The 22,910-nt window shown below is 34.8% G+C and overlaps 1 protein-coding gene and 1 pseudogene across 1 annotated transcript; one reads left to right on the forward strand and one right to left on the reverse strand.

Moving 5' to 3' along the window:
* Positions 1-2,614: 2,614 nt before the first annotated feature.
* Positions 2,615-7,431, reverse strand: LOC145802253 (IAA-alanine resistance protein 1-like; annotated as a pseudogene).
* A 12,182-nt stretch (positions 7,432-19,613) lies between these two features.
* LOC145802255 (secreted RxLR effector protein 161-like) lies at positions 19,614-19,940 on the forward strand. The gene has a single exon (XM_082894936.1). The coding sequence runs from the start codon at positions 19,614-19,616 to the stop codon at positions 19,938-19,940; it is 327 nt and encodes a 108-aa protein (XP_082751062.1).
* Positions 19,941-22,910: the final 2,970 nt, after the last annotated feature.

Genomic DNA, 22,910 nt, shown 5'->3' on the forward strand with positions numbered 1-22,910 from the left:
TTTCACACAGGAAGATTAATGAGGAATGCAACTTCATAGTGAATTTTAATTTTCTCAAGTAGAATTTCATTGTTTTTGGTAGTACTTGTATGTCCTTTGGCCTAAAATGTAAAACCAGTTTGACAACATGTTTCAGGATGAAGATTGTATTGCTATGGCTTCCCTCCTTTGTTCCGAATCAAACAGAAATGGTGTTTTCAAAGGTGCTATTAGAGAAAATGTACAAATTAGAGATTGTTTGATTGTGCTAGAAATTGCTAGTTAAGTGTGCTTGTTATGTAATATAACTGTTTGTGAGTACTTGTTTGTAATATATAACTACTGAATTCACCCAAAAAATATATAACTACTGTTTGCGAGGAAATTGTTGGAGTATTATCCTGTCTTGTTTACTGTCAAAATATAAAAATGAAGTAGAGTTGGTGGCTCTAAATTTACCCGGTTTAAGCAGATTTACGTGTTTGGTATGGGAGGCCAGCCACTTCAACTAGGAGGAACGTGGCATTTGAGTTTACAATATATATTTTATTTTTCATATAGGTTGCATGCATGATACATCACGTATTCACCATGCATTAATAGTTTTGAGTGGTGGAGATATACATAAAAGAAAAATTGAACAAATTTTTTTGTATAGAGTGATGTGGCCAGTGGCGGAGCCAAGAATTTAATATAGAGGGACACCTATTAATTATAAAATCAAAATTTTTCTTTCCCAATCAATAACAATAACATAATAATAATTTTTCGAGCTAATATTAAACATTAGAAATTAATATTCATTACAAAAAGTTTTTAATTTTAAACTTTTACAATTGACCCCCGACGATTTTTCAAATCAAAATTTCTAATTTTAGCACAAATTATAACAAATCAAAATCTCTAATTTAAATATTAATCACTGCAAATTAACATTTTTAATTTTAACACAAATAAAATCCCTAATTTTAGCACAAACAACAAACCAAAATTCCTAATTTTAATATAAATCACTACCAATTAAGATTCATAATTTTAGCATATCAAAATCTCTTATTTTAACATAAATAATAACAAATAAAAAAATTTACAAATCAAAACTTAACAAATAACTATAAATTAATACTCATAATTTTTATTTAAAAGTAAAAATAAAGTTACCTGTAAACAATGAAGAGAAGATACCAAGATTGTAGTATGATTCCAAATCTGTGTTGTGTGATTTTAATTTGGTGAATCACGAGTTGATAAATTACAAAGCAACAAAGGGAGAAAAAAATATGAAGATAGTTAACAAGGAATAAATAAAAAAAAATAAAGAATTTCATATACTTTTAGGGTTTTAGAGTTTTAACCTTGCCGTAATTAGGAATGGCAACGGGGCGGGGCCGGGGATCACCCTCCCCGTCCCCGATCCCCAAAGCTACAAACTTCCCCGTCCCCGGCCCCGATCCCCGACGGGGAACCCCTCACCCCCCCAACCCCGCCCCCAACGGGGATCGGGTTTCCCCGACCCCGGAAAATCCCCGTAACATCATCGATCATCAACATCATTTTCTCAAATCTGTTTAGCTCTCTCAATAACAAACCATCATCAACAACATCATCGATCATCAAACAACATCATTTTCATCAACAAAAATATCAACGGCAACATCATAAAAATATATATATATATATATATAAATAGAGACAGATCTGGTGGTGGCGTGGCGGGATCTTCTCAGATCTGCCGTGGCTGAAGGAGGAGGAGGAGGAGCCGACGACGGAGGGAGGAGGAGGAGGCGAAAAGCGACGATGGAGGAGGAGCCAACGGAGGACGACGGAGGACGAGGCTTGGCGGAGGAGTCGACGGAGGACGAGGCCGCAAGAGGTGATGGAGGACGAGGCGGCAGTGGCCTAGAGGAAGAGGAGGCGGTGGTGGCCTAAGGAGCCGACTGCGTCTGTGTGGAGAGAAGAGAGAGTGAAGAGAAGAGAGAGAGTGTACGAGAGTGGAGTTGTTCAACATATATATATATATATATATATATATATAATATAATGTTCAAAAGAGAGGAGTTGTTCAACCAAACCACACCCTAAACATATATATATATATATATATATAATATAAATCGGGGATAATCGAGGCGGGGGGCCGGGGATGAAATATGTATCACCGTCCCCGGCCCGAATGTCACCGGGAATTTATTTTTGAATACCATCCCGACCCATCGGGAGTATTTTTCGGAAAAAAACCACTCTTATCAGGGACGGGGAGTCCGGTTCCCGTCAGGCCGAGTTCGAATTGCTATCCCTAGCCGTAATTGAAGTTGTGTGCACTCACTCAAAAAAAAAATTTGCGTGACTGCTGGCTTGGGATTAAGATTCAAAAAAAAAAAAAAAACGTGGTACGTGCGTGTAGTGTGGTGTCTTTCTTTTTTTTTTTTTTTTTGGGGGGGGGGGGAGGAGGGCACTATGTGTAATTGTAAGCAGGAGCAAGACCTACCCCAAGCAAAAAAAATAAAAATAAAAATAATTTGAAAAGTCAGGGGTGGTATGTGACCCTTGGCCCCAATGTCCCTCCGCCACTTGATGTGGCATATTGTGGTCTCTCGATTTAAAAACAGAATTTTCATCATTGTGATCTTGATTTACAAATGAGTAATGCTATACAATTTGGATTACATTGATCTTAAAAATTACTAAACACATATTAGAAGGTGCTTTATATTCATTCAACAAGGGATATACAAAGTGTGATGGCCATTCCAGATATCAGTGAGGTTAATTGGAGTACAGTACTTTTTATTGCTGAGCTGCTACCATTGTTCATTTCTGCTAGCACTTTAGCAACTGCAATGTACATGAACCTGCTTGTCGTCAATCTCGGAAACAAAAACAAAAGTAAAAACAAAAACATATTGGGATTATTACTAATGCTAATGCATATTATACCCACAACGTCAAGATGAGTTTGCTTGGATCATTTCTTGAAGATTTTTTACCTCAATCAAAGATGATTGTCCTTGATCTTGGCCCATGACTAAAGCCTGTGCGATAATAACAGTAAAACGTGATTATTAATTCTTCAATTGTTTTGGTATTAAAAAATAAATAAATAAATACGATTCAACTTGCCATACTAAAACAATACTAACCAATGTTGCTCTTGCTAGTGCCACCAGTGCTGAGAGGAGATTGAAAAAGAGAGCTTTCGAGACACTAAAATTGGATCTTACCAACTAAGAAGCACAAATACAGATACGAATGTAAACACAGACATGGATGTGGGCATGGGACAAACGAGTTCAAAAAAATGGAGACACAGAAGGCGTGGACACGACAATAAAATATGCTTTTATATATATATATATATATATATATATTTTTCTATCTAGATTGATATTACATCTACAAACAATCAATATTAACAAAAACTAACTCTAATTCTATTTTTATTTTTATTTTCTTAAAAAGTACTTTTAAATTAACACTTGTTTATATATTTTTTTATGGATGATCTATTAAGTATTTAAATCTAAGAAAAAAATAATAAACATTCAACATTCATCAAAAGTACTAAATAAAATTAAAAAAAAAGACAAATTGGCATGTCCCTAGTGTGTTCCCGAAGTGTCCTCAACGTGTTCCTTGAAAATAAATTAATTAAATAAGGGAGCACGCCATGTGGTGTGTCCCATACCCCGACATGTCTGTGTGTCCGACATGGATACAACACTTGTTTTGCAGTCTCGGTGCTTCATAGCTTACCAAGATTCCAAAATCACCTATTTGCATAGGAGGGTTTAACAAAAGATATAGCACCGAAGGAAAGTTTAATTACATTTATAATTAAAAAATGAAAATTTTTTAAGGATGAAATACAAGATTTAGTGTTGCCCAAAGTATGATTATATTCTAATGTGGCGTTCATAACGAAAAAATATAACTATGCCAACATGGCAAATCCTTAATGACGCACAACAAAAATATGTCAACAAAATTTAGAACAAATATTTCCTTTAAGATAAATTATGTTAACATGTGGACTAATAATATGAAGTGTCTATTATCATGCTAATCACACTATGAATGTCCTTCTGGGTAAAGATCATGAACTACACACATGTACCAAGTCCAATTCATTCTGCACTTTTGATGTATATATAAAAATAATGGAAAATTGCATCAATAGTCCTTATACTTTAGCCCTTATGTCATTTTGGTCATATAATTTCAGTTCGCTTGATTTTGCACCTTACTTTCAAGTTTTTTGTCAATGAATTCTAATTGAAAATGGCCGTTACAATTTCACTAAAATTTCACATGTGAACAACAAACATCTTGTTTTCAAGGGTCAAATAGTCCATTCGCCCATACCCCATCCAACTTTGTGAGTTACGCTTCGGTGCCTCTAAATGCACCTCAAATTTGTGGTTGGACATCTCATTTCTTGAGCATCCTAATTCCTGAATTCAAATTTTGTTTTTTTCTTTGAGCACCCTAGTTAACACCAACTTTACCCCCATCCATCCCAACCCCTCCACAACCACCGCCTCATCATCTCCGGCAACATCTCCCCATCCTTCCGCAGCGGCCTCCCCTTCCCTCCCTGCAGCCCGACGCTAGCTCGCTTCCTTACCCATCAAACTATACCACTAAACCCTACCTCCCCTCTCAATTTCCTTCCCCACCAGCCATCATGACTGCCGCCGCCCGATGCGATCTCCATAAATTTGGTTCGGTGGTCTGTGTCCTAACCACCACTATTTGTTTAGTGGTATCCGTCTGAACCACCATCATTTTTTTGGTGACGGTGCTCTACAATTTCAAATGAAGGGGAAGGAAGCAAGGACGGGAGAGCTCTGGGGTGGGAGTGGCTGGCGACAACGGCATCTAAGTGAGGTAAAAGGGATGGGGCGATCGCCGGAGTGGGTGGGAGGGGGCATGGAGTGTGGGAAGCGACTAGGGGGTGGCGGGTGCAGTTGGAGAGGGTGGGGAGGGGAGTCGGAAAGGGAGGGGGCTCGAGTGGCTATCGAAGCTGCTAGCAGCACCAGCTAGCCAAGGTAGAAGATGGTTGTATGGTTAAGGATTTCTGGTAATTTCATTTAGGGGTATAATGAGGTGCATTTAGAATCACCTGTTACACTTAATTAACTTGAGCAAAACTAATATTATATATATAAAAAGAGAGCGAGAGAGGAGGCAGTTGGTGGGCGTTAGGGAAGGCGAAGGGGAAGGGGGCTTTAAGCAATGGAGAAGGGGTGTTGAGGATGAATGCAACAAAGGAGGAGCACGGTGCAACAATGGCAACAGAAGGTAGCAATCTATCCTTGCAGCAGAGGCAAAGATCTTCAATGACAACGGCAAAGGCAATCTCAATCGATCTCCTTCCTCTCTTTTTCCCCCCTTCCTTTGACCCATTCACTTTATCTTCCCTCTTTTCTTTTTCATTGATTTGTGGAGGGTAAAATTGATTTGACAAATGGAGTGGTTTGCAGAAAGGCAGGTTTGCTGTGGTTGAAAGGGGGTGATTTGGCAGATGAGGTGTTTCATAGTAATGGGGTAGTAGAGGGGGACTTTGCTGGTGGTTGGGATGGCTGTTGATGGTGACTAATGGGGATGGCAGTTGAGAGGGTTGAGATTGTTAAATAATTATTTTATTATTATTATTATTGCTAGGCGATTGTTGGATGACGTTGATGAGGTGGGTTTCAGGCTAGTGAAAGAAGGTTTGGCTGGCAAAAAGGGGGTTTTGGTGATGGTTGACAGAGTAGTTGATGGTAGCTGAGGTAGTTGGTGGCAATGGCAGTGGAGGGGTTTCAACGGAAGAGGGTTTGGGTGGCAGGAGTGGTGGTTTGGGAGGGTGGAAGATCGTGGTGATTGCCAGCAGTGATGCAAGGTGGGGATGGTTTGTGCTGGGTTATTGGGGAGAAAGAAACAATCATTGTGGAGGGTAGAGAGAGGGACAGCTGAATGGACCATTATGCCCCTGAAAATTTGTTGTGTGCGGCACATGCGAAATTTCCCTAAAAAATTGTAACGATTGTTTTCAATTGGACTTAATTGACACAAAATTTAAAATTAAGAGACAATCGAGTTAATTGAAATTACAGAGACCAAAATGACAAGGGGTAGACAATCGTATTTATCGTAAGAAAAGAACCAGAAACAACGTTCATCTAATAAGTCTAATTAATTTTGCACTTCTACCCATAGTATATAATTTTAGAAGATGCTGCAATACATAAGAGTCAGTATCAAGCCTAGTGGAATATATGCAGTTAGTTATGGAGTAAAATAACCCATCAACTCACATGTTTTTATAGGAAACAGGACACTTTGCATGCTTGCATCCTTGCACCAGCCCAAGAGTGAAAAGAATTTTAGCAGGGAAGACAATTTAGTGACAACACAAAATTACCGATATATACACACTTATAATATGCAAATACAATGATGTACTGTATGAAGATCCATTCCGAATCTTTAGAATTAACTAGCTAAAGAACTTATTATCTGAAATTGATATCAATATAATGACAAAATTAAATAGTCATTATTCTTTATCAAAATCTCCATAGAAAATGAAGGAACAAGAGGAAGAAGCGAACCTCTTGAGGAAGCTCATGTGCAAGCAGAAACAGAGTTATTGACTACCCACCAACTGATCCATAAAGGAGGAAAGCACTTCCCAAAGCCATCCCACCGGTAAAATTGTGCTGAAATGTTACACGTCACATTGAAATGCTTCAGTTTTCAGTCAAATACATCAATTAAAAATGAAAAAAAATTCCCTATAGAAACATGTGTGTGTCCATTATATTCATGGACAATTAACACCAATAATAAAGAAACAACATTACCACTGAAATTTAAATTAAAAAATAATAATATAAATAAAAAAAATTAAAAAAACATACTACACCATCGGAGAAGAGGTTAAGGTAACCAAACACAAGATTTGATGGAGAATGAGAAAGTTCTTTTTCGACCACGGATTTTTTATGGTGAGTGGAGCCATTTGGAGCATCTGAAATGTTATCTTTCCTAGCACCACTGCCAGTTTTTCTCTGCAAAAGTGAGGATCAAACATAAGTTTCAATAACAAACAAGTTGCAGTAATGATTTTAATAATAACAAATGAATAAAATGGGGCATGCACCAATGGGGCGTGAAGACAGTCCTAGCTTTATTGAAACCTTGAATCCAAGCATTTGATATTATTACCACTTTACTTACCAAGTAAGCTAGCGGGCATTTTGAATGCCCTGCCAATTTACATGATAAAGCTTTGTTCAAATATAAGGAATCCTAACCATTCCCGAATACTTGAAAGGGTAAAAAGTCCACAAGTCTAATGGCAAATGTTTGCATTTTGATAATATCAATACATTGTTATATCCTGGTCAAAAGAGAACCTCCCTCGTTATTTGAATTACCCAACACATCATAACCATGTGACATCATGTTCCCATTCAGGTTCCTCAAACTAGAAAGGTAAGATTCGACAATGGATTATGTTTCCATGAAATAAGATACTTCATCAAATGTTATAACATTTCAATCATCAAAACATATTTGATATGAAATTGTTGTGCACTAGCGGAACAATCCCACTAGATATATACATTTGTTTCCCAATGTGTTATGTTTTTGACTTTCTTTGCCACAAAACTTTGTAACTTATTGAGGTCTGAATCATTCTTTTTGATCTTGAACAAACAGAAAACTAAAACTAAGAATAAGAAAAGCAACAAACCATATTTCATTTCATGCTATTAGAATATTCTATCCCAAGGATATTAGGAACCGTGGAAAAATTATTCTGAATGAAGAAGAAACAATCTCTTTTGCATGTAACAGATACAGATCAGAGATCGATATATGTCGCATGTGTTTGTATACATTTGTGGCTAGAAATGAATTCCTAGTTTCGTCCCTGCCCAAAAGGGGACAAGAAGCATGTAAGTTGAGAAAAAGAGAAGTCCAGGCAGATCCAATAGTACCAAAATCAGTACCTGGTCCAAGACACAACCAGCCAATGTCAGCAAAAAGTGTTTTGGAAATGGTAAAAAGGTTTTAAAAAGTTTTGAGAACAATGAAAAGTGATTTGAAAAAAGTGAAAAATGCCTTGTATTCTTCACTTCTTTTTTTTTTTTTTTTGGGTCTATTTCTTGCCTTAGATTAGATGCACTTGTTAGCAAAGAAGGTATGTATGTGTAAATCCAAAACATGTAGTACACACAGAAGGTATGTTTGTCTAAATCCAAAATAAACACATTTTGGAACAACAAAAAAACTACCTTGGGATTCAAACAAAAACACTTGCTTGTAAAACAAAAAATTCATAAAGTAAAGGAATACTAAGAGATAGAAACTGCCTTTATGCAAAAACCAGAACACGTTAGGTGAATAACTAGTGAAGCAAGTCCAAATAAACTTTTTGGATACTTAGACAATTCTCCAGATTTGTGCTTCACAGCATGTGAATAACTAGTGAACAAGTCCTTAAATATAACACAACGAACATATATTAACGCAATTGAAGCCAATTCAATCAAGAATCATCCCCTTTTTCTTTTTTTTTTCTTTTTTTTTTGTGAAAATGTTTAAGTTCCAGCACCCTAAAATCTCAACTTCACCTGTTCTTACTTCTTGATTTCCAAGCCATTACGTAAGTTTTTGCATTGAAAAGACTACTAGTAATAGACTAATATAATGCAGAAATAATTATTTGAAAGTGAAGGAACTCCAAAAGAAAACATCACTTTGCTCAAGAATCCAGCATTCGAAAAGCTCTAATTCAACGAACATAACAGTTCAATTAATCCAGTTAAAATTATAGTAGCTTGTAACACTGATTAATAATGTTTGTTATCATCAATTCAAAAGGTTCAAATAAAACCTTCCTTGCTTCAAAACTTTAATCTCCTAACCCCTTGAATGTTAAACAGTAGCTCATTAAGACTAACTATCAATATGTCATTAGTTGCTTTAACCGAACACAGGCCATGGGAATTTACAGTTTATGCAAGCTTGTTAAGTGATGGGGTAACTCTCCACTAAGCTGATTGTCTTCCAAATGTCTAATAATGAAAGAGAACACAATATGAAATTCAATAAGGCCTCTCACCAAGTATATTCATTTATTAGTAATATGAGAAGGCTTGTGTGAAAATTGAATTGAAACCATACATAAACATACATACACACATCTCTCTCTATAAATGGAATTTTGTCTTCCTAAGCTTCAAGCTAAATTAGTATCAACGTACTTCTAACAGTCACTGATTGTTATAAAAAAAAATAATAGATGCCTCACTCTCACTGATTCAAAAGAAAGTCTCCATCTCACTTGGTCAGTGAACCTTCTCATTCTTCTCTCCATTGCACCCTCCCTCTCTCATACAATCTCTTCTCTTTCTCACTCCTCTCTGACTTTCTCACCGGTCTCTCAGGCTCTCTCTCTCCCCCTCTGTCACCTCTCTAACTCTTTCTCTCTTCTCTGTCTCCCCCTCTCCCTACCCTCGATGAATTATATGAATTTAGATGTATTGTAAGGTTTGAGTTTTTGGTATAAATTTGTTTACATGAGAGGTGGCCAGAAAGTTTGAGTTTCGATGTGAATTTATTGGGTAATGTAACATTTGTTTACATGTTATTAAAAATCTCGCGAGTCATGTAAATATTTTTCTTATATAATTTTAGAGATCTAAAAACCTCTATCATAGATAGTAATAACTAGTATTATATCATAAAATTTTAACAGAATGAACTTAGGGTTTTTCCAAGTATTTGCACAAAAAAATTGTTAGCAATGGTTACTCTAGAATTGAGGAGGTTCCAAGCATGTTTTGGAAAGAACGGACGGCATTTCAGTCATTAACAGAAAAAGTCTAAAAACTAAGAGTGGACAAAGAACAAAGAAAGGATTTTACTAGCATCTACAATACCTTTAGACTTTAAGTCTTCTATTTCCTCAATATTGGTTGCAAGAGTCCAGCGTGTGGAAATTTTTGTATCAATTAAAATTTGTGTAATTCTGTCATCCCTCTTTATATCACTCTCGACATGCAGTGTGGGAATTTCTGATTTGCTGCACCCACTCCCCACATAATGGGGAAGATAGCGAGTATGTATTTGCAGGGAGATTTGACTGATTGACAAACAAACTAGTTGAGAAATTGGAAAGGGAAAAAAAGAGTTGTGTGTTGTATTCTTTCAAAATTGAAGAAGAACCAGAGTCACTGCTAGAACTGCTCTAACTATTTGATCCACTAACATGTATGTAGGAATTGATTGAAACCTTTTGGCAAAAACTGTCCATACCTTTACACAAACATCTTGCGTGCAAAAACCTCCTCTCATTACAATGACAAAAAGTAGAATCAACAATCTGACTGTTGTGAGAGATGCACACAAATAAAAATAAAAATAAAACCCAAAAAATCAGTAAAATCCATGCAAAATGCCTTAGCTAGGAAATAAACAAAATCCAAAAAAAAAAAAAAAAAACAAAAAAACAATTTGATGAACATTTGATGAAAGGATTGAAAAGAGGTTAATGATAGGAGATGCTCTTAGTAGCAAATAGTAAATAACAAAACCTAATCAATCTTAATTCAAGATATTAAATTGCAAAATTCATACAGATGTAAAGAAAGAAAATACAAAATGTAATCATTATAAAATAAATAGCTAACATTCATAGCAGAGTACACACAATGGCTTCGATTTGAACTACATTTCTACAATTATAGATGCATGAGCATGAGTGTAAGTTCAGATACTCTACAACCTGTCATTAAGCTCACCTATCAATTTTTTCTTTCCATGCAGGATCTTTTCATATAGATTCCATGATAAATGAAAGACAAGAAACATAAAAACAATTCTTTTCATATTTGTACTAGGTGTTTAGATAATGTCGTAATAAATTCTTTTATGTTTCATTTCAACTATTCCGAACACGCCACAACCCTCAAACCCATAGACATAGATATAAAAAAATGAGAGAGCATCAACCACAAGACAACATGGAAAGTAAGAGTACCGTATCTGTGCCACAATATTGAACTATGTTCTCATGCTCAAACTGACTAAGAAGAGCAATCTCCTGAACAAAACATAATAAAACAAAACACAGGGGATGAGAAGAGCAATCTCCTGACCCATTTATAAAAAACTGCAGTAGATAAATTAGGGAAAAGCACATTGACAACATCCACTAACATAAAGCAAAGATTATGAATACATAACCATTGACCTATATATTCAACAATTTATACATATGCTTAAAAAGGTATTGCTGCTCAGAATTCACAACAGAAAAACAAAAGCACATTGACAACATCCACCAACATAAAGCAAAGATTATGAATATATAACGATTGACCTATACATTCAACAATTTATGTATATGCTTAAAAAGGTAGTGCTGCTCAGAATCCACAATAGAAAAACAAAATTATCAAGAATTGAAATATAATCTCAACAAGTTAAAATGCATATAAATATGGCTTCAATTGAAATGATCCAAGGGAAGAAGAAAGTGCGAACAAAGCCATTCGCTACTGGAAATTGTAACTAAATGAAATGAAACCGAGAAGAACAAATCGAGTACCTTTGAAGAAAACGCGAAGAACAGAATTCCAAATGAAATTGAATGCATCGATCATAAGAAGAAATTGCGAAGAAAAGAAATCGCGAGGGGCAGACGAATGCATCGTTCCAAACCCTAGCAAATATTGAAATGAAGATGAAACGAATTCAAATTGTAAGAAGAAACCATGGGAGAGAAGAAACAGAGCGAGGCGAAGAGGGACCATTTCCCAAAATAAGTCAAATTATCAACTTAATTCCCAAACTAACCTAGTTTTGAAAGGTGAGCCAAAATAGGTTAAGATGTGGTTCATAACCACGCTTTTAACGTTTCTATGTCTCTCCCGCGTGAAAATTAGAAAAAAATAAGACTAAATAATTGAAATTAAGACTAAATAATTTTTTTTAATTATTTTTTTTCAAATATTTTTTTTTTCTATTAATTTTTTTTTTCAATTAATCTTTCATTTCAATTAAATTTTTTAAAATATTTTTTTCCCAATTAATTTTTTTTTCAAATAATTATTTTTTCAATATTTTAGGCCTGAACAAACATATTTTTTATTTTATGTTTTAAAATTTTTTTAAACATTTTGTTCAAACCAAACGCATTTATAATCTATGTTTTTCTAAAAATAAGTAAAAATCAGTTTATAAAATTTTCATAAATATGAATAAAAAACGTAAACGTTACCAAACGCTACCTTAGTGTTTAGGGATAAATTTTATTTTATTTTATTTTAGGGTTTAGGGTTTAATTCTTAAAATTTATTTTTTTTATTTTATCCCTAAACACTAAGGTAGCGTAAATTTTTTAAAATTTATTTTTATTTTTAGAAATTTATTTTTTAGAAATTTATTTTATTTTTTATGAAATAAATTTATTGGACCAACTGTGTTCACTTTACTTTATCTATTAGTTGGTCCAAGCGTGGTTCACAAATCAGCAACAACATTTGTGTATTGAAAGCGTGGTTCACAACCACGTTTTTAGAAGAAAAAATTTTTTTGGTAAAAAGCGTGGTTCACAATCACGTTTTTAGAACAAAAAAAAATTTAAGCTAAAAGCGTGAGAAGGAAAAAAAATTTAATTAATTTTTAATTAAAAACGTGGTTTGGAAACACGCTTTTACGATTTCCCAATTTTCACGCGGGACAGACACACAAACGTTAAAAGCGTGGTTATGAACCACGTTTTAGCCTATTTTGGGAATTCTTTCAAAACTAGGCTTAGTTTGGGAATTAGGTTGATAATTTAACTTATTTTGGGAAATGGCCCGGCGAAGAGAGAGAGAGAGAGAGAACGTGCCTTCTGGTGTAATGGGTAGAGTCAGTGATGATATCATAATATATCATATTGGGAGTGTTTTGTGTGTATTACAGGATGATTATCACTTATTTTAATTTGAGAATTCAAGATTGTTACGTGCCTTCTGGTGTAATGGGTAGAGTCAGTGATGATATCATAATATATCATATTGGGAGTGTTTTGTGTGTATTACAGGATGATTATCACTTATTTTAATTTGAGAATTCAAGATTGTTTAGTACAGTTTTTATTTATAGTTTTTAAGTAAAAATGGCGTAAATAAGTTAAGAAAAATTGATTATTTTAAAAGTTAGGAAAGGGGTGTTTTGGCTTCTAATTTCTGTTTATCACCTTTTAGTTTACAATAAACTGCACCAAACACCTTCATTGTATGTTGGTACACTAATTGATATATGTAATACCACCGTTAAATTTTTAGGAAGAAACGTGAGATTGAAAAGAAAACGGTGCTACATGCACCAATTAGTGTACCAACATATATTATGACATTATTACTCATATTACGTATTATACAAATTATAAATATCTAAAATATCTAAAATTATGTCACATCATCTGTTAGCATACTAATTGGTGCATGTAGCATTATTTGAAAACTGTAATGAATGTACTTTTATATATGGGACCAGTTTATTCGACAGCAGATTATTTTAATAATGTTATGATATTTTATAAAAAGATATTAAAAATAATAAAGATAATAATGTGATAATTTGTAATATTTTTTTAATTTTTGACTAAAATATTTAATCCCAAACAAGGCTAATTTCACTACAAAAACAAAGATAGAAAAGTATCAACTACAATTTCGGTTAGTTATAAATTGAGATTAAAACATCTTTCTTAATTATTTTGATTAGAAAAGTATGCGATTGTATGGTTGAGATGGCACCTGATTGGGATCAAGTGTGATCAGTCAAGGCATTTATTCGGTGTGAGATAGATTTGCACCATAGATCGTCAATCCAACAGTCAGATCTGATCGGATGCGATCAAGGGAGATGACCACTCGATTAGGTGCATCAAGGTCTATAAATAGGCTGCAAAATCAGCCATGTCAGTGACTCCAAAAAAAAAAAAATCTTAAAACATTCCTGCAATTCTCTCTCTCTCTCTCTCTCTCTCTCTCTCTCTCTCTCTCTCTCTCTTGTGATTTAGAGCTTTCGACCAAGAGTTTTTTAAGCAAGTTTCTACTTTTCTTATTGGTAATCAAATTCTATAAACTTGATTATCTGTCTTGATTTTCTTGATTATATCAAGAGTATTCTGATCTACTATCATTAGTGTAGATATCGGTAGACTTGATCCTTAGATCAGGCTTCGTTGTATCTTGAAGGCAAATTTATTGTAACCTCCTGCACACATTTTGGTGGGTGCAAATTTTTTCTTTAGGAAAACGACTAAGTAACGCGACTTGAAGCATCAATTTTCTGTTCTACATAGACAAGATCATCGTCAAGTTTTGATGACCCGAAGATTACCAATTTAAGAATTCAAAATGAATTGTTCCAACAATCTAAAGACAATATTTGTATATGGCAATGTCTATTCAGAAAATGACTCAAGATTCATGAAGCTTGACCGATTTGGAGGAAATTTCTGATGCTAGCAAAAGAAGATGCACTTCTTGCTCACTACTCTCAAAGTGGTTTATGTGCTGACTACCCCTTATTTGGTGAAGCAAGAAGATGAGATGGTGGAGTAAACTCATACCAAAACCAAATGGGAGAATGACGACTATATTTGTCGAGGACGCATTCTGGATGCGCTGTCAGACTCTATGTTCGATGTGTATCAATATCTGGAAACGGTAAAGCAACTCTGAGACATATTGTAGTCAAAGTATCTCACCAAGGATGCCACCAGTAAGAAATTTCTTGTTAGCAATTTTATGCGTTTTATTATGAATGATACAAAGCTCATTATGGAACAATTCCATGAGATCCAACATATTCTAAGTCAGTTCCGACAAAAGAATATGAACATGGATGAATCTATTATAGTTTTATCTATAATAGAGAAACTACTATCTTCTTGGAAGGATTTTAAGATAACCTTGAAACACAAAAAGGAAGATCTTACTGTACAGGAATTGGCTCAACACCTTTGAGTTGAGGAAGAGTTAAGACTTCTTGAAAGTAAAGATAACCAATTGACTAAAACTTTCAAGATCCACATGGTGGATGATGGCAAGAGGTTCAACATAGGGAAGCATAAGCGTGACCCCCAACCTAGGAAAGATGCTAAGAAGCCGAAAGGCGTTTGCTGGTACTGTGGCAAGCCAAGGAACTTCAAACATGAATGCCGGTCATACGAGAAGAAGTCAAAAGCATCAAATGCCAAAAACAAGTTCATGGCTGTTGCACCCAATGTGAACATGCTCAATGATGCTGGTAACTAGTGGATTGACTCAAGAGCAATGAGGTACGTCTGCAATGACAAGAGCCTTTTCACCACTTATGAACAAGTGAGTGATGGAATAGTTCTCTACATGGGCAACTCTTCAATAGCTACTATCAAAGGCAAAGGGACGGTGGATCTAGAGTTCACACCTGGAAACGTCTTAAGTCTTAGTGATGTCTATCATGTATCTGATGTCAGGAAAAACCTTATATCTAGAAGCCTACTTATAACAATTTTGGTTTAGACCCAACCCATTTCTTGCTTTTGAATTTGGGAATCCACATCCGTAACTGTTGCTCATTTCATTTGCATCTTGTTTCTAGTGAGTTGGGTTGTTTGGGAGTTGTTATTGTGTTTGAAACAGGTTTGGAGTTAGTTTTTCAAAAGAGTTATTGTCCAGATTTTTGCTTGTTCGCTTGAACGGTCTTTCTTGCGCTTGAGCGGTCTTTGAGATCTCCCAGTATTTTTGCAGGTCTACAAAACTTCTAGGAGTAGGGTGTTCTTCGCTCGAGCGGTCTTTCTTGCGCTCAAGCAGTCTTCTTTAATCTACAAAACTTCTGGAAGGGGGTCATTGTGCGCTCGAGCAGTGACTTTGGTTACTCAAGCAGTGTCACTTATTATGTCTGTTGCTTGAGTAGTGTTTTGGTCACTCGAGCAGTCTGCATGTATATAAGTTCGGGAAAATGGACTTTTGGATCACTTTTTCATTCCTCTCTCTTATACATTTCAAAATCCTAATTTCTTCACTCTCTCTCTCTAGTTCTTGATTTCAAGTCCCAAATACTCAAAATCCATTGATTTCTCCACCATAGCTCATAAGAGAAAAAGATAAAGCATGTTGAGGGCTTCGTTCTAATCGGAGAAGTTATTGTTTTCGCCTCCACCAAACTTTAACTCTTTCTCTCTGTTGTCTTCTAGCTTTGAGGTACAGATTTCTTCAAACTTTGGTATGATTTTTACCTTAGTTACTTGCTCATTGAAATAATCTAGTGATTTGGGGATTTTGGGTTAAACCTAGGATTTGAAATTTAAATGTAAAATAGGGGTTTTCAAATGGGTTCTTGAGAAAGGTTGTGGGAATGTGTTAATGGTTGAGATATGTTAAAGTAGTGGATTTCTTTACTCAAAATTGATTTTTGAAAGTAAATGAGGCTTCTTTCTAAAATCATGGATAAATGGTTTGCGAAAAAAAATGGAAAATGATGTTGGGTTTTGAAAGAATGGAACGAATGTGTATGTTGATGATGATGGTGGAATTAGATATGTGATATCACTCCTGTTTGAAAATGATGAGATTATATCTATTGTTGGAATTTATCTGTTGAATAGAAATATATATTTTGGGCTATCGGTGAAAGATAGCTTTGATTGTTGTAGAAATTGCATTAGAATTAGGTAAATTGAAACTAATTACTCATACATCTTATATTGAGCATTTTTGCATATTTAAACATTGAAAACGCATTGTTTTGAGAAAAATGAGTGAATACCTTGGTAAATCTGGTTAGGATGTATGGTTGTGATTATTATGTTGGCCAGTGTGTCCTCGGTGAAAGTCCAGAAACCCGCGCGGTTAGGTACCAATCCTTCTAGTTAGTACCGGTAAAATGGCTTTGGTAGTGCTTGTATAACCTACTAGCAGACACATACCTAAAGATTCTTAGTGTTTTGTATCCATGGCCCTGTTTTATGATATAAAAGGTTATTTTCATGAATTGATATATAATTTGGCATTGCATTGTTTTGAGATGGAAATGTGAAATGTTTGACAAATGGCATTGCATATGCATTCAACTTATGACTCGTTAAGATTTATATATTGTGTTAGAATATCTTTATTGAGCTTTAGCTCACCCTACGTGAAAAATAGCTTTCAGGTGCTGGCGATATGCCTCCACCAAGAACATAGCTTTGTAAGACTTGGAGCCAGGAGTAGCTTTTTTTTTTTTTTTTTTTTTTAATTTGATGTAATTATTTTGTATAAGCCTTGGGCTTAAATTGTATTGAGTTGAACTCATTTTGTTGTGCCCAAGCATAGACTTGGAAAGATGTAGCCATTAGGGCATAAATCTTATTTGAACTTTCTTTTATTTTAATTCACGTATATATGTCATATATTATAGATTCAGGGTCTAAGATTTATGAATGTATAACGCATATGTCATCTTTTGTAAGATCAAGGATTATGAAGGGAATATTAATTACAATGTTATTGATAAATTGTAAGGAATACTATGAGAAGGGTTTTTGTTATTATTTCGGGACGTTACACTACTTAATAAGCATGGTTTCAAATTGGTATTTGAGTCGGACAAATTTATCCTGTCTAAGGATGGGATTCTTGTTGGAAGGCCACAAGTATCAAGAAATGTTCGCACTTAATGTCATCAATAATACATCTGTTTTTGCTTATATTGTTGATTCTCTTTCTTTATGGTATGCTCGTTTAGGTCATGTTAATACTATGAAAATGCATGATATGGTTAATTTAGATTTAATTCCTAAGTATGACATTGACATGTTTGAAAAATGTAATTTTTGTGTGCAATCTAAAATTATTCGCATTCCATTTCCTAAAGTAGATAGAACCACATCTTTGCTTGAACTTATGCGTAGTGATGTATGTGACATGCATAGTACCCCCACTAGAGGTGGTAAGAAATATTTTGTAACATTTATTGATGATTTTTCTAAGTACTGTCATATCTATTTTTTGCATTCAAAAGATGAAATGCATGATAAATTCAAGATTTTTAAGACAGAAGTAGAAAATTAGTATAATGTCAAAATAAAGAGACTTAGGTCTAATAGAGGCGGTGAATGCCATTTTCCAGAATATTGTGAAAATGTTGGTATTAGTCATGAGAAGTCTGCACCCTATACACCACAGTAACATGGAGTAGTTGAAAGACAGAATAGGACATTAACAGAAATGATTAATGCTACGTTTTCTTATTCTAATTTAAGTTCTAGTTTTTTGGGTGAAACCTTGTTCACTGCCTATCACATACTCAATAGAATTCCTTTCTAAGGAAGAAATGTTACTCCTTATGAACTTTAGAAAAACACTTGAAAATTTGGGGCAGTAGAGAAATAATCAGATTGCCTGAATGTAAAAGGAAGAAATTAGATGAAAAAGGAATTGAATCCATATTTTTTGGATATGCTATTCATAGGAAAGCATATAGGTTTCTAGTAATAGAACCCAATGGTTCAGTAAAAATAAATACCATCATTGAATCACGTGATGCGGTATTTTATGAGAATCGTTCCATAACCATTCCAATGTTGGATTCTAATCAAGGAAATGAATCAACTCCTTTGATGACTATAAAGGAAAATGAATGAAATAAACTCATTGAGCCTAATGAACCTAATGAGCTTGTTGAGCTAAGAAGGAGTAAGAGGGCTATGACTGAAAAGTCTTTTGTTCCTGACTTCATTGTTTACCTAGTAGAAAGGGATGCTCATTGTAAACAAACAATGCTTTCTTTAAATGTGGATTTAGATCCATCAACCTTTGAGGAAGCTATGAAGTCTCAAGATGTTGCTTTCTGGAAAGCAATAACTAATGAGATGGATTCTATCATGGGTAACAATACTTGGATACTTGCTGATTTGCCACTTGGATCCAAACCAATTGGTTGTAAATAGATTTTCAAAATGAAGATGAAAGTTGATGGTACAGTTGACAAGTTCAAAGAAAGATTAGTTGCTAAGGGGTTTACTCAAAATGAGGGTATCGATTATTTTGATACATATACTCTGGTGGCCAGAATCGCCACAATTCGAGTATTGATTGCTTTGATTGCTTTAGCCTCAATCTACAAGCTTGAAATCCATCAAATGGATGTTAAGACCGTTTTCCTAAATGGAGAGTTAGATGAGGAAATTTACATGCAACAATCGGAAGGATTTGTTGTACAGGGTCAAGAACATGAAGTGTGTGAACTCGGTACGTCACTATATGGACTGAAACAAGCTCCAAAATAATGGTATAAGAAATTTGACAAAGCAATTGTGTCAAATTGTTTTAGGATACATGAATATGATAAGTGTGTGTATAGTAAGTTTATTGGTAATAGAAGTGTAATCATATATCTGTATAGACGACATGATTATTTTTGGTACAGCCAATGATGTCATTGACAGTACTAAAAGTTTCTTGTCATCTAGCTTTAGTATAAAGAACATGGGCTTGGCTGATGTAATTCTGGGTATTAAGATCAAATGAGAGAACAATAATTTGATTCTTACCCAGTCGCACTATATTGAGAAAATTCTTAAGAAATTTAATTAATATAATTGTACACCAATGTCTACACCTTTTGATTCAAATTTAAAATTGTATCGTAAGGCTGGAAAAGCTGTTAATCGGTTAGAATACTCAGGAGTAATAGGTAGCCCAATGTATGCCATGACTTGCACTAGACCTAATATTGCATTTGCAATGGAAAAACTTAGTAGATACACTAGTAATCCCAGTAGTGTGCATTGGCATGCTGTTAATCGAGTACTTAAATACATGAGGAAAAGAATAAACTATGGAATATTCTATAATGGCTATCCAGCAGTCTTGGAAGGATTCATGGATGCTAGTTGGATAATTGATCGTGAGGATCATTCGTCTACAAGTGGTTAGATTTTTACTCTTGTTGGAGGAGCTATCTCCTGGGGCTCTAAGAAGCAAACATGCATAACAGACTCAACCATGGCGTCTGAGTTTGTAGCATTGGCTTCTTGTAGCGAAGAGGCAGAGTGGCTAAGGAATCTCTTGTTAGAGATTAAGTTATGGCCAAAACCTATGCCACCAATATCTTTGCATTGTAATAGTGAAGCAACACTATCACAAGCCTATAGCCGTGTCTATAATGGAAAGTCCAAGCATGTAGGACTGAGACATAGTTGTGTTAGGCAGTTAATCACAAAAGGTGTGGTTACCATTGGTTATGTAAAGTCAAGTGAAACTTGGCTAACCCCTTAACAAAGGGACTGCAAGGGATTTGGTGTGGAAACATCAAAGAGGACGGGTCTTAAGTCCATTTAACATAATCACTCTTGGTGGAAACTCGACTCACCGCTTGAAGAAACATCAAGTCTGGAGTTCAATGAGCCCAAGTACACTATATGTTGTGATTATAAGCACTTAGTTTTATTTCATTTTCATTACAAGGTTGAAGTGCTTGGCACCTGTAATATAAAAAGAAGAGGATAAGTTAGCGAACTCTTTATATGCTTACAATTGGGTTGTTAGGGTACTGTAAATTACAAGAATACTCTCAGTAAGCTTACCTATGTAAGTGTAGGACGTGGTGCCGCTTCCTATGAGTTCAAGGGTTTAACTCTAGAGCACTCATGAAACAAGATATAGACAGAAGGCCATTCCACGTGTCGGTTTGTTTGAATACTTGAGGTTACCTGTATTGTGCGTGAGACATGTTCGGTTAGTCGTATCAGATCGCTAGTTCAAAGACAAGTCTACTATGCCATCTTGATTAACTTTGAAGTGTCTTCACTAAGTGAATTATTCAAATCGTAAGATATCTTCACCTATATGCATAAGGCTGCCAAGTGAACTAAGAATTATCATCTTGTATTTTGAAATTGGTGGGGGAATGATGGGGAATTTTCAAAATGATTTTCAAAATTTATAGTTTAGTTTTTGGGTGTTTTCAAAATCTTCCTTATTTTTCTTTGGAAAGTTAGAAATAAGCTTGAGGACTTTGTTCCACATTGGAAAAAGAGGAAAACATAGAGCACTTAATAAAGTGTTACATGGAATATTCCTTTGAATATGGAATTATGGAATGGATGCTAGTGTGCATGCACTCACACCACAAGGATGGTGCTTCGGACCATCCGCATACGCATATACATGAGTGTGGCATAGGCAGTAAGCTACATGGTGTTTGATGGCACACTTTGCACTTTGCATGGACGCATCAGTGCCATAAGGGTGCTTTTCTATTTGCATCGTACAGGTTAGAGAGATGATGTGGATCCAACGTGGCGTGGGTGACGTGGAATATAGTCAACTCCACGTGGTAGTGATGTGGCGTCTGTTGGCAATAGGTCAGCCAACTGATCAAATGCTTGTGTGTTCGATCTGAAGCGGTTTGGTCATAGCTGTTGATTGGAGATGCACACGATCGTACGGTGGAGATGCACACGATCGTACGGTTGAGATGGCACCCTATCATGATCAGGTGTGATCAGTCAAGGCATCTATTTAGTGTGAGATGGATCTACACCATAGATTTTCGATCCAACGGTCAGATCTGATCGGATGTGATCAAGGGACACGATCATTCCATCAAGTACATCAAGGTCTACAAATAGGCTGTAAAATCAGCCATGTCAATGATTCCCCCAAAAAAAAAAAAAAAAAATCCTTAGAGCATTTCTGCGATTCTCTCTCTCTCTCTCTCTCTCTCTCTCTCTCTCTCTCTCTCTCTTTCTCTCTCACTCTCTCTCCCTCTTGATTTAGAGTTTTAGATCAAGAGTTTCTTAAGCAAGTTTTTACTTTTCTTATTGGTAATCAATTTTGTAGACTTGATTATCCGTATCTTGGTTTTCTTGATTATATGAAGAGTATTTTGATCTATTGTCATCAGTGCAGACGCCGGTAGACTTGATCCTTAGATCACGCTTCATTGTATGCTAGAGACAAATTTACTATAACGCCTTACACCTTTTGATGGTTGCAAATTTTGTTTTTAGGAAAGCGACTAAGTAACGCGACTTGAAGCATCAATTTTCTGTTCTACATAGACAAGATTATCGCCAAGTTTTGAAAATCTAAATAAAAAAAAAAGGTAGTATTTTTATGTTTAGGTTCTTTAAAGCCATTAAAAATAATAAATAAAATAGGAAGAGATATAGAAAAAAAAAAATTAACTTGAAAATGTATAGATAGGCGTTGAAATGACCAAAAAGAAAGAAAAAGGGATAAATAGGTCTTAAAAATGGACAAATAGGCTTTAATATGTACCGCTATGCCTCTTTTTAAACTATTTGTCCCCCAAATCTATTAAAAAAAAAACCTTTCCTATATTTGAACTTATTTAGATCTATTTGTCCCCAAATTTTTAACTTATTTATCACCATATCTAGACCTATCTATCCCCATATTTTTAACCTATCTATCATCGTATCGGAACCTCTTTATCTTCATATTTGAACCTATATGTCCATATATTTGTTACCTATCTCCCTTAAATATTTTTTTTTTATCCTATCTGTTATGATATTTTTAATTACACATAGATGTCCCCATGTTTGAACCTATCTATCCCCATATTAGATCTATTTGTCCCCATTTTTTTTTAAATTCATTTAAAAGTGATTTAAAAATATACAGATAAGCATATATGTTATTATTTTTAATTTTTAAATTCATTCTATTTTTTAATTAATTTTTTAAAAAGTCCACATATAGGCATATTATATCCCGTTTCTTTCTTTCTTTCTTTTTTTTTTTTTTTTTTTTCCCTTCAAAATTTCACATTGAATATCGATCTTACTTGAAAGACCTCAAAAAGGAGAATATACGTTGATCTTGTTTAACATATCTTCAAAAAACCGAATTTATAAATATCAATTTTATTAAAAA

Source organism: Camellia sinensis, chromosome 11 (assembly GCF_055761805.1).
Source record: "Camellia sinensis isolate YWXY chromosome 11, ASM5576180v1, whole genome shotgun sequence".
Lineage (NCBI taxonomy): Eukaryota > Viridiplantae > Streptophyta > Magnoliopsida > Ericales > Theaceae > Camellia > Camellia sinensis.